Source organism: Magallana gigas, chromosome 1 (genome assembly GCF_963853765.1).
Source record: "Magallana gigas chromosome 1, xbMagGiga1.1, whole genome shotgun sequence".
Classification (NCBI taxonomy): Eukaryota; Metazoa; Mollusca; class Bivalvia; order Ostreida; family Ostreidae; genus Magallana; species Magallana gigas.
In genome coordinates, this window is record NC_088853.1 from 11,263,568 (window position 1) to 11,281,138 (window position 17,571).

General features: G+C 31.7%; 1 protein-coding gene across 1 annotated transcript in view; it reads left to right on the forward strand.

Moving 5' to 3' along the window:
- Positions 1–14,477, forward strand: part of LOC105332268 (receptor-type tyrosine-protein phosphatase epsilon) — a 30,445-nt gene extending 15,968 nt beyond the window's left edge. Inside the window, exons 13-26 of the mRNA XM_066082806.1 lie at positions 149–219; positions 2,248–2,284; positions 2,427–2,524; positions 2,776–2,907; positions 5,177–5,325; positions 5,754–5,889; positions 8,910–9,059; positions 9,169–9,262; positions 9,564–9,637; positions 11,280–11,414; positions 11,739–11,864; positions 12,003–12,157; positions 12,905–13,040; positions 13,318–14,477. Of these exons, the coding sequence (XP_065938878.1) occupies positions 149–219; positions 2,248–2,284; positions 2,427–2,524; positions 2,776–2,907; positions 5,177–5,325; positions 5,754–5,889; positions 8,910–9,059; positions 9,169–9,262; positions 9,564–9,637; positions 11,280–11,414; positions 11,739–11,864; positions 12,003–12,157; positions 12,905–13,040; positions 13,318–13,392 (1,568 nt within the window). The 3' untranslated portion in view covers positions 13,393–14,477. The remainder of the gene's footprint in view (positions 1–148; positions 220–2,247; positions 2,285–2,426; positions 2,525–2,775; positions 2,908–5,176; positions 5,326–5,753; positions 5,890–8,909; positions 9,060–9,168; positions 9,263–9,563; positions 9,638–11,279; positions 11,415–11,738; positions 11,865–12,002; positions 12,158–12,904; positions 13,041–13,317) is intronic.
- The last annotated feature ends 3,094 nt before the right edge of the window (positions 14,478–17,571 follow it).

Sequence of the window (17,571 nt, forward strand, 5' to 3'; positions counted from 1 at the left end):
TAGATAGATGTTTTTGTATGAATGCATGTATTAAAGGTAGTGTTTAATAGTGTTCACATGAAAACAACTTATTATAAAATGATTAAGTTCATTGTTTTTTGGTGGGATGCAATATATTTCACTTTATGAATATCAATTTTGATTCAAGATGACCATTCAAGAATTTTTTTACGATACCAGGACAAATCACAGGATTACATCAACGCAAATTTCATCAAGGTTTGAAAAATTTATATGAGTAAACAAATATATACTATATACTATACTTTATGCTATAATTTTAAGCTAAGCATTGTCAAAGAACACGATTATGATTACGTATCAGTGAAGCTGTTTAAAAAATAATTTTAAGGTCGTTGGATCCTGCGATCAAAAGACTTTAAGGTTTTTTTTCTGAAGTATTTTAAAAAAATTTACACCCATAGCTAACCAAAACTCAAAACATTTTTTGGGGTCTATATGCTTGCTTTGATGTCACGGTGTTATTAATTTGACTTTTTTGCACTGATTGTGCAAGTTGCACATAAATTGCTTTTCCCTCCATATTTTTTTTAATTGAATTAACCATGGCATCAACTACAAATTAATTCTATTCAAAATGAATAAAATTTTAAAAAACATAAAACATTGCAATTTTTTCATTTAATTGATATTCTGACCTTTTTGCACTGACAAGATGCCATTTTTAGCGATTAACCATTTAACATGCAATTAATTTTTTTAAAAGTCTCAAAACTTTTTAACAAATTATAATAGACTTGTTAGAAAAATCTTATAAATTTAGAAAATAAAGCCCAAAGTACTGGTCTATGATGTAAATTTGATATATGGCAAGAAATGAGTTAATTTTAAGTAGAAATTGATGTTCCTTTTTTCTTGACTTTCATCAAATATCAGTTTAAAGTAGTCCAAGTATCGCACTACGTCATAATACGGATTTTACAGTATTGGTTAGACTTTTACAAAGCGTTTTAGATACCTGGTATTGATTTTGCTCTACATCGCTGTTGTAAACAATGGCAATAATAAGCAATTAAAACGGTAATATATGTATTCTATGATAGACATAAATGATTAATGTTGAGAAACTCGATTCTGTTAAAGTAAAATGAAAAAACGAAGTTTCTGATTAACCAGGAACTCAGGTATGCTAATATCTTCTTTGTTTTGATGCCCCCCCCCCCTGAATTTTTCTTTTTCTTTTACTTAAACCGGTTTAAATCTAGAGACAGAAGCTATTTCGAATTTAATAGATCGTCAATTAATTAACGTTTAAATGATATCTAACATTGTTGACAGATCTAGGCAAAAAACTGTAGCAAAATGTGATTTTTACGGATTTTTTCGTCTGGGTCTACTTAGTTTAGAGCTTATAGCGTGAAAAGTAATTCGTCAACATATAATTTATTTTACCAAATCTTTTTTCTAAGAAGCCAATCTATAGAATAAACACCATGAATTTAAGTTTGAGTCCATAAAATAGTAAAAAAAAAAAAACCAATTGTTTGTATTCTATTTTGATACATCAGGTCCATAAAGCGTACTTACTTACAAAAATTTGCGCAAAATTATTGATGAGATATGGCTTAAATAAATATTTATACTCTTTGTTGTATGTTAAGTTCTAATTTTCACAAAATTGGTAATTATTTTTTGGTAAAACGGATGACTGACAAATTTCTTAACTGTCAATAATTTTCGCAAGGGGGTACATCCGTCTGAGACGTGATAACAAACAAACTAGCATGTTAACATACATATTTTCTTTAGTATATGTATTGCTAGAATGTATATTTATCATTTAAAGCTAAGCTTTTAATGATTGAGCCCATTTATAGGACTACCTTAATATGCCAATATATGTCGGTAAAAACTTTAAAAAAAATTGTTAAATGAAACAACTTGAAGATATCACAAATGCACAAACTATCTGAAAAATTTGGTCTGCACGGAAAATAAGGAAGGTAAAATTTTGGTACTCTAAAGCAACAGAGTTATGAAAGCTGATCATTTTCCTCTTAAAAACCTTCCGCTTCAAAGCTGTAAATGTGTAATTTTCCTTAAATTATTATATTCAATGTAGTTTACATGTATTTGGCATTGTAAAATATGAATTAACAAATACAATTAATATATGATGCATATTTTCCAGACTAGAAGTGACCCAAAATGGCTACCCTAAAACAGAGAAATTAACATTTTCAATTATAAATCTGATATCTGACATCGTTTTCCCTTTTATTACAGAATACGCACAAAACACTAGCTTATATTGCGTCCCAAGGTAACATTAAAGCTTTTATACTATTGTTCTGTTATCATTAAACATTCAATTCTTTACGTGACTTCATGTTATTGCATTGCTACTAATAAATACATTTACGTATAAAAAAACCCTGATAATTACCTCTGAATTTGGTTTACAGGCCCTAAGTCAAACACAATTGATGATTTCTGGCAAATGGTCTGGCAGGAAGATGTCTATGTAATTGCTATGGTAACCAGTCTGTTAGAAGGAGAAAAAGTACGTTTTTGTTTTAACTTTTCTTTAGTTTTATTATCATTAATTTTTATCAATAATTTTGTATCAGGTAAACTAATTCAATTTCGTAGACCAGTTGATTTATCAAATGTATACAACCTATGAAATGTATTGAGGCGTTAAAAAATCATTGGTTTTATCAATTTCTGAAACATCATTTTCTTTTAAAATGTGAATCTTTTTATTAAATTTCATTTTTGATTGGAATCTAAAACTTTTTATACATTTATCAGGTAAAATGTGAAAAATATTGGCCGGAAATCATCGGAAGTCAAACCAAAGCAAACAAAATGTGTATTCTACTTGAATCTGAGAAAACCTACTCTAGTTTTTTAATTCATCAACTTCGACTTAGAAACGAAAAGGTATAAGACCAACATGTTTACATGCAGAGTCGTATTATAGCAATATAAAATTTTCACCATTGAAAACCGATGCCAAATAGAAATATCTAACCATAACCCCGAAACGTTGCGGTCTTCCGTCTATTATCAAAAACGTGATGTGACCATGCTTTCGGTAAATGACAAAACAGGACAATTTTTATTGATGCAACTTTTTAAAGTAAATTAATTGAATGTGGGCCAATATAGATTATTACATATTTCATAAAATTCAATTTGTTTTTCCAAATATCATTTAGTAAGTCAGGTTTACACAGAATTGACATTTATTTATATTTTACAAGTCTCTTGTGTATGATGGATAATTTCTTGGGATTTTGTTTTCAAAATGGAGCCATGCATATTTTTATAACTTTATTTTATTGATTAGATAACATGTGAAATCAATAGAGGATATCTATATTGTGTGATTTTATATTTGCTTTAACCAACAAGTTGAGGTTATGTATATACTCAAGGCTATATTTAAGAATAAATATTCATTTCAACGAGTTGGATGAAGCAAATGTAAAAACACACAATTGTAGATGTTCTATTTATCTCATATGTTTTGATCTATATCATGAAGCTTTTGAGACATCCAAATTTATTTAACCCTAATCAATGATGCATCGTTGTGTTATGCGGTTATTGTGACCTTGCACAATACAATTTAGTACGTCATTTCGGAGGTAAATTCATATGTTTAAATTTAAAATTTCTCTTGACTTGAATAGCCAACTGTGTTGACATATCCAAAGTTGCGAATGTTCACCTAGTTTGAATTGACTCGAACAAAGAATTGATGCTTTATAAAACAAAAAAAATTATGATTCGAAGTTGAAAATATTTAGTGAGGATGCTTACTGGAGGTGAAATAAAAGTCTTGGGAGGCATTATTTCGGCAAGTTCTTGTAAAGAAACACAACCAAAGCGTTCTATTTTCATCACGTCGTCAGAATGAAGTCCGTGATAGCAAACGTTGTTTGGAGTTTCATCAACAACAAATTTATACGTTTTTCTTCACATTTATAACTTAAATCTTCGACAAATTCAATTTTTGATAGTAGAAATAGTAGATGTAGTATATACAGGAAAATCTTTAAAAAAATAGATTACTCAAGCGTTGAAACGAAGGTCTGTGTCAAAAATAGTTCGGATCGGAAGTATTTGATAAGACTTCACCCGTCTAATAAAGACAGGGTTTATCACATAGGCTGTATACACCACACGTATTAGATTAATAATAATCGTGAGTAGTTTTCTGGTAAGATAAAAGCAATGTATTTCTCTTAGGGAAGGAGTCTTCTCGTTATCAAACAAACTTCTTATAATAAGAAATTCATGAAATTTTGACAGTCAAACGGATCATATTTCCAAATGATTCTATCAGTTAAATCAAATTTGACATTTTTGTTTTTACATAAAAGTCAGGTCAAGGTCACAACCTTTTCCCTCAACGTAAAGGATGATAAAAATAAGTGTAGATCTTTCTAGTTCTGTAGACATTTGTTTTAATTTGATGATTCTATTCTTCAATGAAATGATAGAATATTGAAATATCTATTAGCTTAAACTACTTAATTGGAATAAATATTTATACTAAAATTAATATTGCATTGCCTGTACGTATTTCCTCTAATTTTCTTAAATTTTGATTATTTTTTTTTTATGCTTCTAATAATGAAATATTTCTGATTTTTATGTATAAAGAAGACTTTATATAAAAATATAAATTGACAGAAAAGCTAATATATCGACCATTTAATAAGAGAGAAAAATGATTTTAGTGATTGTTTCCACAAAAATCCATGTATAGAATGGGCGCTTTAAAATGGCTATAAATATGTAATTTGATAGGCAAATCATATTCTAAAAACATATTCTTAAACCCAAATATCATATCATGAGTTCACATTAGTAAACAAAATCCAACATCAATGTTATTGTTTTTAAAATGCGAAAACAGTCTCATTAATCTGCAGCAATTCTGAATTGCGAAACATGTGATATTTTTACGCCAAAAAGATAGTTCTTGTTAGATTGTAAACATTTATTACTTTTATTACTTTTTCTATGCCAAGTTGTATGATCATAAAAAAGAAAGAAAAATATACTTTTTTAAATTCCTTTCATCTTAGTTTAATAAACAATGAATCAAATTAACGTTTGACAAGTCGAAAACCAGAAAAGACTCCTTCCTTAAGCCTTTTTTTGTGATTCTACAATATTTTTGCGATTCTAATTGCAGACCAAAGAAAATCGCCAGGTTACTCACCTACAGTACACAGCGTGGCCGGATCATGGCACACCTAACCCTGTGGAACTCCTTGTGTATTATCAGTATGTGACAAAGGCAATGGAAGAAAAACCCGAACATAAACTACTTGTTCATTGCAGGTAAAATAAGATATTATTATAAGTGGTATATAACGAATATTGAAGTATACACCCCAAATATTCATCAACAAATATATTTGTTCACTTTAACAAATATATTTTTTTTTTTATAAATTAACAACACTATCGCATGCCCATACCTATAAAATAGGGCAAAGAAAGACTTTATGATTAAGATTTTGTATTAAATGCTAAATGATTCTGAAATTATATCTACAGATATTGAGATAGAAATAATATAATGAATATAATGCAAAAATACATTTGTTTTAAAATTGTGCTCTTAAAATTTTGGCAATGATCATGAGGTCAATTAGTGACCTTTTTATTATTTTTAATTCGGTAATAATTTTGCTCTTTCCATTGTTTCTTATAAAAAAGTAACCGTTTGCATCATTTATGCCTATTATCTATTACAATATTTTTAGCGCTGGTATAGGACGTACCGGGACATTTATAGCCTTAGATGCTTTATACCGACATGGAATAAAGGAAGGCAGTATAAACATTGTGGAGTATGTCCACACGATGAGGGAAGACCGAATGAACATGATCCAAAACCTGGTAAGTTTTAATGAAAACAAGAGGCCCATGGGCCACATCGCTCACCTGAGGAACAATAGGTATGATTAAATCAGCTTAATGTAGTCATAATACGAACTATCTGGACAATGTACAATAATACATGTAGATCCTGTATAAATAAAATCCATTTTCCCCTGGATATTCTTATGTTTATAATCATTAGTCCCTTTTCTAACAGGGTGATTTTATAGTCATATCATATGTTGAGTATTGCAGTTCTCAAAAAGATCCCTAACAATAGTTTATATATGGGATATAAACGTACATCAAACTCTGAACCTTCTCGTGAGGCCAAAGAATTGTCCTGGGGCCAAAGTCTTAACAATAATAAAGAATCATCTGGCTGATTAGTTTCTGAGAAGATTTTTAAAGATTGACCCTATATATTCCTTTGTTAAACTTTGACCCCCGCCTCCCCCCCATTGTGGCCCCACCCTACCCCTGGGGATCATTATTTTCACAAATTTGAATCTACACTACCTGAGGATGCTTTCACACAAGTTTCAGCTTTCCTGGCTGATTAGTTTCTGAGAAGAAGATTTTTAAAGATTTACTCTGTTTATTCCTATGTAAAACATCGACCTCCCATTGTGGCCCAAACCTACCCCCAGGGGTCATGATTTTCACAAATTTGAATCTACACTACTTGAGGATGCTTAAACACAAGTTTCAGCTTTCCTGGCTAATTAGTTTCTGAGAAGAAGATTTTTAAAGATTTACTCTATATAATCATATGTTAAACTTCGACCCCCCATTGTGGCCCCAACCTACCCCCAGGGCTTATTTTTTTCACAACTTTAAATCTACACTACCTGAGGATGCTTCCACACAAGTTCCAGCTTTGCCGGCGGATTAGTTTCTGAGAAGAAGATTTTTAAAGATTTACTCTGTTTATTCCTATGTAAAACATCGATCCCCCATTGTGGCCCCACCCTACCCCCGGGGGTCATGATTTTCACAACTTTGAATTTACACTACCTGAGGATGCATCCACACAAGTGTCAGCTTTCCTGGCTAATTAGTTTCTGAGAAGAAGATTTTTAAAGATTTACTGTATATATTCCTATGTAAAATGTCGACCTCCAATTGTGACCCCATCCTATCCCCGGGGGTCATGATTTTCACAAATTTGATTCTTCACTACCTGAGGATGCTTCCACACAAGTGTCAGCTTTCCTGGCCGATGAGTTTCTGAGAAGAAGATTTTTAAAGATTTACTTTTTATATTCATATGTTAAACTTCGACCCCCCCCCCCCATTGTGGCCCCACCCTACCCCCAGGGGTCATGATTTTCGAAACTTTGAATCTACACTACCTGAGGATGCTTCCAAACAAGTTTCAGCTTTCCTGGCCGATAAGTTTCTGAGAAGAAGATTTTTAAAGATTTACTCTATATATTCATTTGTTAAACTTCGACCCCCCATTGTGGCCCCACCCTCAGGTGAGCTAAAAAGGTTAAGTTTACAATTCAATAAGTTGGTTTCTAGAAGAACAGATTTTGGAAATTTTTGTAATAAATATTGACAATTTTTTTTACTTTTTTTATCTTTAGCTTTTAAGATCTGTGTATAAACATAGAATTGTGAGCAAATCTCTGTATCTTGCTTAGAATTCGAAGCTTAACACTCAAATATGGTAAGTAAATAGAAATTGTAAAAAATTAAACACAATAAACATGCACTACATGTATAACAAATAAAGAACACAATTTATTTTTTCGAAATGAATCATATACATGTATATACCTACATATTTCCGTCAGCGATATCAAACTCTATTTAAACTGAATAAACTCGAGAAAATGACGAGCATCTCAACAAAACCTATTGCATTAATCTACCATTACGCAAAAGATAATGCCGAATTACCGATAGAATGAATTGTATTTCAGTACCCCTACATCAGATTTTGCTTAATTTGCGCAGGTAAACAGTTCACGTAACTGTCTGATTTACCGAAGTCTCTGTTTGATTTGATACGTAAAAATCACGAAATACAGACGATAGTTTCCAGGTTACAAAGCATAAATAATGAAAAGGAAACGAAAATCAGAACAAGCTAACACCAACGTCATGTGTGAAAACTGTCAACGCATTGACATATTTAGCCTCAATTTACTTCACCAAATCGGCACCAATATATTTTTCATGTTTCAAAATTTCCCTTCATACGCGAAATGTTGCACAACAAGCAAATTCATCATAGTCAGATCGACCCTTTTTCGTATAATGTCATGGCTGCTTTAAACAAAGAACCTCGTTTTAGAAGTATGGAATACGAGTCTTGGTAAAATTGGTATGCAAACCCGGGCCGTGTGCAAAATAAAAGCCGGGGCAGATCGGCAATCGTCAATTCCAAATACGCATTATTTTGCAGCAATATTTACAGCGAATACAAATATACTAGTCCATCAAATATCCTGAAATTTTAATGAGATTGGCAGATTAATAACTGCCAATCTTTTGATTTGCCCAGGCCAAATCTTGCCTACCCATTTTACCGGATGCCGAACTCGAAGCTATTAAACTGATTGAAACACGCCTTTCCTTTATTATTATTTTCGTAATAACTCAGATTTGAAACAGAATTACCCCTTAATTTTTGCAATTTATATTTTCCTTCCCATAAGGATAATTTATGCTAAACTACGTTGAATTTGCCTCGGTAGTTCTTGAGAAGAAGATTTTTAAAAATGCACCCCCCTTTTTCTACAGTTTCAAGGTTTTCTCCGCTTTGAATACAGACCGGACTTTTATTTTTGCAATTTATATTTGCCCTCCCATAAGGATGCTTTGTGTCAAATTTGGTTGAAATTGGATAAGCAGTTTTAGAGAAGAAGTTCAAAATGTAAAAAAGTTTACAGACGGACAGACGGACGACGGACAAAATGTGATCAGAATAGCTCACTTGAGCTTTCAGCATGAAGATTCATAACATTTTTTTTAACGCAAACAAATAATCTACATGAAGTGTCTGTTATATCTTATGTTTTTAACAGGACCAGTACAAATTCCTTTATCGTGTGTTATATGAGTCGTTCCGGGTCAAAAGCTATCTACTTACGAAGGAGAATTTCGTCCTTGAAGTTGAATCCCTGATGTCATCAAATAAAGCTGTCAATTTTTCGAGATTAAGAACGCAATTTAATGTAAGACCACTGTGATTTTTTATTCTCGGGAAAATCGGAAGCGAAATATCATATGCTATACAATGATATGCTAAAATATGCTTGACCTACACACTTGTGAATATTTCAGGAACTAGAATCTTTAAAGCTAGTATTTCATGAAAATGAGAAGTCCTGTGGACATGAAAATATTTCTCTGAACATGAACAGCAGCGTTTTGCCAGGTAGGTACATTTTCCAAAACTTTTGATTTGAAAATATAGAATAGAATTACTTTACAAATAAATAAAATTATAAATTATATTTTAAGTTGGGCACAAATTGGAAAAGTGCTTTTTGTTAAATAAGCAATATTTTTTATAAAAATAATGCTGCTATTAAGTAATAGATATGGCAAGGAAAAATTTATTAGAAATCATTTGTTTTAAAAACAGAATTCGAAACAACAAAAATATGTCTCAGCCTGTAATTATTGACATCTTGCTATTATTGATTAAGCTAATACAATGTATGCCTGTCTTTCAGCTGACAAGATAAGAATCATTCTTTCATCACACGTAAAAGGCCGAGGGACATACTACAACGCTGTCCCGGTATCGGTAAGACTCCTGGCATTATATATGAACTTAAAATAACATTTGGACCGCATTCTGCAAACATTGAATTAATAAAGAACATATTTTTGTGGTGTAACATTTAAAGGGGCATGGTCACGATTATGGTCAAATTCTATTTTTATGTTTTTATTATTAACAATGCTTTAGAGATGCATTTCTAATGTTCAAATAAAATTTAAGAGTCATTCGTAGAGTTATAAGCAAGATAAAGAGCTCACAATTTTGTGTCATGTAAACAAGGCTCGTGCCCTGTTTTTGTTTACATATGTTCAATATACCAATAAAAATCGTCTTCCAGCTTATTTGTCTATCTTTTAATTGTAGTTTAAGCATAGATTAACAGTTCCTAGCGTTAAACACCTTCGTTTAGGATAAAACTGAAATTTTTACTTCAACGTTTTAAATGTCAACAAACGCTTTGTTTACAAAACGAAGAATTTCAAGCTCTGTGACTCACTTATAACTCAACAAAGAACACTCAAATTTCGGCTGCTTATTAAAAATACCATTCTGAAGCATTGTAAATATTAAAATCGGAAAAATAATGTTTGACCAAAATCATGACTATGCCCCTTTAAATAGTAGTATTATACATGTACTAATCAACCTGACTTCTTTTTAGGAATAGTAGAAAAATAACAACGCTGTTGTTATCATTATGCTGACTGCTCTGTATTTATGTTTTTCAAGAAAAGTAACGATCACATCAAACCTAACACCAGAGCAGACCCAAAATTTACCCCAAGTTTAATTGGGATTTACTGTTTTTGAAAATTTGCGTTAACTCAGGGTTTACTTTTGGTCTACTCTGGGTTTGCATCTGGAGCCCACTTTACCTACTGAAGTGTGAAGCAGACCCGTCTTTTGTCTTACCATTTTATTGCCTGTAATTCCCGCTTTCTGCTCTCAGTGTACACTTCTTGGTGTAAACCCTAAAAGAAAAGCAAGGTTCATGTGGGTGTACTTCGTGTTATGTTGGGTCTGATCGCTGCTGTAGCTTTGACGTTTGTGTGTTGTCTATAGTCCTTGAACTAATCATAGAAAGAATTGAGTAAGTTCTTATTATTTTTATAAACAAGTTGCTGCAAAACGGTAAACAACCCAACCATTTGTTTCCTACATGCATCATAGGTTTGATAGTCACCAACGGGTTTCATGTATATTTTAAAAGCAATTATTTGTAGACAAAATTATACTTTGTTGTGACCTCAAACTTTTACCTTTAAATCTTTCACGTTACAATTATGATAAAGGTTCCGTAATGAAATTTATACGACCTCTTTTACAACCGCCATCTTTGAACAGTTAATCTTCCTCTTTTTCTCAGTTTATCAAAAAAGTTTCTTTCTCACAGTCCAATTCTGCTATTTTTTTAATTACAATGTAACGTAGTCCTGAAGTAACGTTACAAACGTTGTTAGTTCGTCACAGTTTGAATAGCGTCTGTGTTGGCGACATACCATCGCACTTTGGCAAAGATCTTTACTATAGCTTGACCGCTGTACCTTGCTGACACACTGACTGAAAGTATAAAACTAGTGAATAGTGCAAATCCATGTGAGGAAATATCTTTGATGCAAACGTTATTCAAAGTAAATGAATGTCATGTAAAACATTTTTACAGACCTTCACGATGAGGGACTGTATCATAACAGCTCAATACGCTGTCCCGGGGGCGGCGGTTGACCTGATTCGACTCCTTGTTGACCAGGAATGTAGTACTTTGATTTCGACAAGTCCACTATCGGAAGTACCATCGGTAGGTTTTCGTCCAAAAAATAATCCTTTTCAAACTAGCTTTTCATTAAAAAATGTATTACTTTTAACCTTATATCAGTGTCCAAGTTCACTTTATGATAATAAGATCTTTCAACAATTTGGATAATATTTGAAAGGGTGTTTATAAATATGATGCTAATAATTTTCTTACATTTATTCACGCATAAAAAACTTTCTATTTTTATTTTCGTATCAAATATCGCAATAAATTTATTAGAAATAAAGAGATTTATGTTGTTTGATTGTAATAAATTACATTCATGTATCAATATAGGCATTGAACGCTGCATATAATGAATTTCAGAGTAACGAGTGGTTTTGTTCTCCCTCTGGAGGCCGTACTATTTTCCAATATGAAATTCAAGTTGATAATAGTGTCCGAGTAACAGATAATATCATAAAATCAAATATCAGAATAAAGCCACCAGTGGTATGGATCTGTTTTTGCTTTTTTCTTTCCTTCATTTTGCATGTAGAAGAATGGTTTTCATTAACAAAAAATATTTAATTTCAAGAAAACATCCTTTTCATCTATTGTTTTTGTTTAATAATTTATTCATTTATATAGGCTAACTGCTGGCACGATGTGACCTTATACGAAATGACGTCATGGAATATAAAAGACGACCTCCCACGTAATTTTCAAACATTGTTAGATCTCACTGCAGTCTTGCAGCGCAATGAAAACGTAGATGCTGAAAACAAAATTGCTATTCTATCCAGGTATGCATAATTTGTTAACTTTTATTTTTAACAATTTAAATCTTAATATGTGTGGAAGAATTCCCTATAAATTATTGTGACATTGCCAGTATTTATTATAAAAACTCAAAAAAACCTTCCTAGTTTCCTTTTCGAATGTCTTAAAGGGGCATGGTCACGATTTTGGTCAAACATTATTTTTTCTGATTGTAATGTTTACGTTATCTCAGTTTGGTAGTTTTAATAGGCAACCAAAATATGTGTCATTTGTAGAGTTATAACCAACTAACATAGCCTAAGACTCTTTGCTATGTCAACCAAGCGTTTGTTTACATCTGGAATTTTGAAGTGAACATTTCAGTTTTAGACCTAAAAAAAATATGTATTAAACGTTCAAAATTTTTATATTAAAACGAATCAAAAGATGGACAAATTAGCTTGAACCAAATACTTTTTAATCTTAAACTTTTGTAAACAAAAATAGGACACGAGCCTTGTTTACATAACAAGGATATTTGAACTCTTTTATCTTGCTAACAACTCTATGGCTAATTTTAAGATTTCAATTGATCATAAGAAATGCATACTTTAAGAATTGTAAATGATATAATAAAAATATAATTTGACTAAAATCGTACGTATGCCCAATAAAACTATAACACAAGGCTAATTTCTTTTCAAGCTCCAACGAGGTTAAAGGGGATTCCAAAGTAATTTTTTATCTTCAACAAGTATGTTTTTATCGGGTTTATATAATCTTTGTTGAAGAGATGGAGCATCCAGATGTGGAGAGTTATGTGCTGTTTATAACGCCATACAACAACTACAACAGGACCAGGAGGTGGACATGTTCACCATTGTCAGACAGCTACAGAGTCGTCGTCCGGAAATGATCTCGCATTGGGTACAGATTATTTAGTTTTAAAGTATTGCTATATAAAAACCCTGAGAAAAATAACATATATATACGTAAAATATTGACTTTATAGCAATCTTAGTAAAATTAGACATAAAATTCCGCTCCTCTACGAAAAGATTTAATATATAGAAACGTAGAGGGGCGAATTAACAAATCCAAATTTAATTAGGTTGGACTTGGAGCTTTTTTTTTATATAAACATAGATAATGATATCTTTGGGGGAACAAACTGATATTATTGTTGATCAACACTTCATTTAAGGAGGACTATATGTTCTGCTGTCAAGCTGTCCTGCAATTCATCAAACAGACCCCAGAAGAAGTATACATGAACTAGCAGAAGACGGAAGAAAATGTTTATGCCAACACATGATGTTTTGTATTGTGTGTCAGAAATATCATGTAATCTAGTGGGTTTTTTTCTTTTTATGTACATTTATATTTCTTTTAAAAATGTTTTTTTTTTAATTTCTTTGCAACTAATACATTATACATTTCTTTTTCTTTTTAAAACTTGAGAAAACTAGGCAGATAGTACCTTCGAGTTAAACGATTCAAATGAATATATGTATGGTTTTTTATGCAATTAAACCATTCTAAAAAAATAATCACCGGAAAATTGAGTCTTAAACACCTTAACCTTCTAAAACACTATAAGAAAATGGTAATTAGGTTTAAATACGAATGATACCTGTCAAGTCAATTTACTTTTACACAAATAGAACACACGTTTTAGGACTAACTATTTGAGTTTCGGTTTTTATACACAAATCAGGACATATTTTCCCAGTTTAAGTTAACAATTAGAATTAATGTAAAAGCTGGCCCAATATTTTAATAATCTATGTCTAGGATATTTTGCTGCATTGAAAAGAAAATGCTGTGTGATTTATGTGATATGCGAAATATATGTACACCTCATCACAACTGTTACCAATGCAAAATGTACTTGTATTCCATTATAAATTTTATTGTACATGTTGTGTAATTGTTAGTTATATTATATTATATGTTTTTAGATATAAACAGCAATCTGTAATCTGTATATCTAATCCCAATTGTAAATTAAAAAAAAAATTAAAAAAAATATGTTCAAATCAAATCAACACTTACAGTATCATTTTTAAAGCTAAAAGAATTCAATACAATGAAGTAAGATAAAACTTCATAAGATTTTGTCAACACAAAATGACGAAAATCTGTATATACAGGTGTCCCATAAAATCGCAGTACTTATTTTTTCCCTTGAAAAAAATATACCAAGTTGTCATTTTCACATGTCATTAAAAGTTCAATTGTATCGCGGCATTTAAAATCTGGAAGCCTAGTTCAGTTACAATGGACGGTTTTATTTTTTCAAAAAAATTAAATTATGATTCATTATGAAACTTAAACTTGTTCGGGAATGAAATTTGAATTATATTTTACTTTTTTATTTATTTATTTTTTTACATAATAATGCACTGTGGACTTTGAATTTGCTTTCTCTCCGTTAAAACATTTACTTGTAAGAACTTTGACACAATTGACAACCTTTTTTGCACTCATCCTGAAGTTGATGCATTAAATATATGTAGAAAATTGCGATATACATTGTAAAACAGGAATGCTATTTTTTTAACATACCGCGATACAACCGAACCCGCGATACAAATAAAGGAGAGATTGATTTTTTTTTTCACTTGAAATAAAAAAAATAATACCTGCTTATAAATATAATGTGAGTTTAAATACGTTTTGCAGTCTTATTAAACATAACAAAGAAATAAATTTAGAAATACGCACACCACTGTTTCTAAATCAGTATGTAGGTTTGATAACGTATCTTTCAGCGATCGACTGAGTAAAAATTCCTCTGATTAATATGATTTCACAATAAGCAGCATGATGTCGTACTTACTGAAGAAACATGCCAATTTATTCTATATTTCTGGTCCAAATTATAAAACCTACAGGCATAAAATGTCACAACAAACTCTTCAAACTGACTATCTCGAATTCTCTGTATTACGTATCATTATTATTGTTGGCGTCACAAGTATGTTTAAGGAAGATCAATATCTGGAGACTAGTCATCGGAATGCAGTTAAACAATGCGGAAATAAGACTTATTTAATACAGATACCCATGTATTGGTTGAGTTTCAGTTAGAATAAAATCAGGATAATACAAATATGGATATTTTTACCTTATCAGAGAGCGTTATAAGGTATGCAAATAGACTGTTATATGGTTTGACCTGCCTTTCCTCTGTCAGTGTGAACACAAAAGGCAAAAGTGTAACACAACCCCGAATTAATTCGTTTTTTATATTGCTAAACTTATATTTACATGCATATATAAAAAAAAACTTTTTCATTTAATCACATATTTAAAACACGAACAGTAGCTGCAAAGGGAAACAGCGCAACAAGAGCAACGTTTGCGCGCTAAAGTAAGGCATTGACACTAGGTTGCGTTTTTAGAGTTATTACGGCGTTGTAAATATTATGGAATCACCATAGGATCGCTAACTATTTAAAAAAGGTCCAATTTTAATAGATTTATAAGAAGAAAAATCTTTATGGCGCCCTGTTGCTGACCAAAGCGTTTCATTTTAACGCACAAAATTGCGGTAAAGATGCAGTTATAAGTCTATTACGCTTGCACAGAGACATATCTGAGTCCTTTATGGCACTGTGTCACAACTGCGCTCTTACTGCTCATCCACAGCGTTTGAATGTGTTGCTTTTCATTCGTTGCATTTACATAGCGACCTCAATAACTTGTTGCAGCGGTTATCGCGCTTTCCTTGCGTTTCTCCTGCGTTCATTAGCTTCTAAAACGCGCCTCCATGGTGTGTCCAGTGCGTTGTCAGCCAGACAACAAACACTTTAACACTGGCTTTTATACAAAAGCAAGCGATATAGTATTATCAAACTTGATATTGTAGAACATATAAAAAGAATAAGACTTACGATTATTCTAGGACCTATTCAATGACTTATAATCATACACAAAACAAACCAAATTTTTGTAAGACTTTATTAGCAGTGAAAAAAATATAAAAAACCTCGATTTTGTTTATGTTAATGATATACATGTACATGAATAAAACCTCGATTTTGTTTATGTTAATGATATACATGTACATATTATACATGTACATATTCATGTACATGTATATCATTAACATAAACAAAATCGAGGGTTTTTTTTAATATTTTTTTCACTGCTAATAAAGTCTTACAAAAATTTGGTTTGTTTTGCGTATGATTATACAAATTAAAACTGATATCCCTGTAAGAAGAGGACGTCTTGTGCACGCAATCGGCGCACTGAGCACACCGTTTTTTGAGTCTGACGGATACGCAGCTAGAACGCAGGCAATCGCCAAGTAGAACTCTGTGGAATGACTTCGCCGAAGCGCCTCGGTCGCTGCCAGCATCTTATTTAAATTTCAAATAAAACTGCACATTTTTTAATGCGATTTTGCGATCCTACGGCGATTTCATGAGTATTACTACGCCGTGAACACTCTCGGGGAATGTAACTTCGTTTGGCAAGGCCTTTACTAAAAGATTTTCAGTTATTTTTCGGCCACATAAATACAGTTTATTAGTGCTACTTATATCTAAAACAATTATTCTTTATTTGGTATATCAGATGCGACAGGACTAAAGTTTCACTAAAAGGCGTACGCCCGGCGTAAGCTTACGCCTGTCGTAAGTTCGGACTTAAGTCAAATATATGGACTAAGGTCCGTTTCACTAAAAGGCGTAACTTTGCGCCCGCCTTGAGTTAAGCCCAAAATATACGCCTAGCCAAGGGTAGTCGTAACTTATGGCGTAAATAGGAATTTCACTGCTAATTCTGTTGCAGAGAATATCAGTGCTGACTGTAATGATAAATTGTACAATTTGTCATGTAAATTTTATTAATTTCATATGAATTTAAGAAAATAGAGAGTTTTGATAGGTGGTACCAATGCTCGAAAAGAAATTGTCTTACCATGTTTTATACACATTCTTTATATTTGCACTTGCCGTTTACATGTTAAAACGACATATTTAGACAATCGATATATAGTTTTCATTCGATTATTTTTATTCAATAATTTGATTTACGTTTCATATATTTTAGTAGATTTGGCAATTAATAATGCAGAAAAATATACATACACGATGCACATGAGTACGAAGGTGTATTTGTTAAAGAAATGTGTAGCATTTCAGGCATTTCATTTCCCCCCAACTTCCACGCAAAATATGTGTGAGCAGGATATTTTGCAATTCAAAACTCTATTAGTGAATTATTGACTTTTATTTTTTCCTCTTTTTTATGTCACTTTTGGTAAGTAAAAGGTGTCATGCTTAGGTAGTTAAAATCAGGTTACAGCAAAACTCGGTTATAACGAAGTCCCTGGGACCTAAGAAATTACTTCGTTATATCCGTAATTCGTTATAACCGTATAAGAAATTCATTAAAGTTACATAGCTAGGGATCCAAAATGACTTCGCTATATCCATGAATTCGC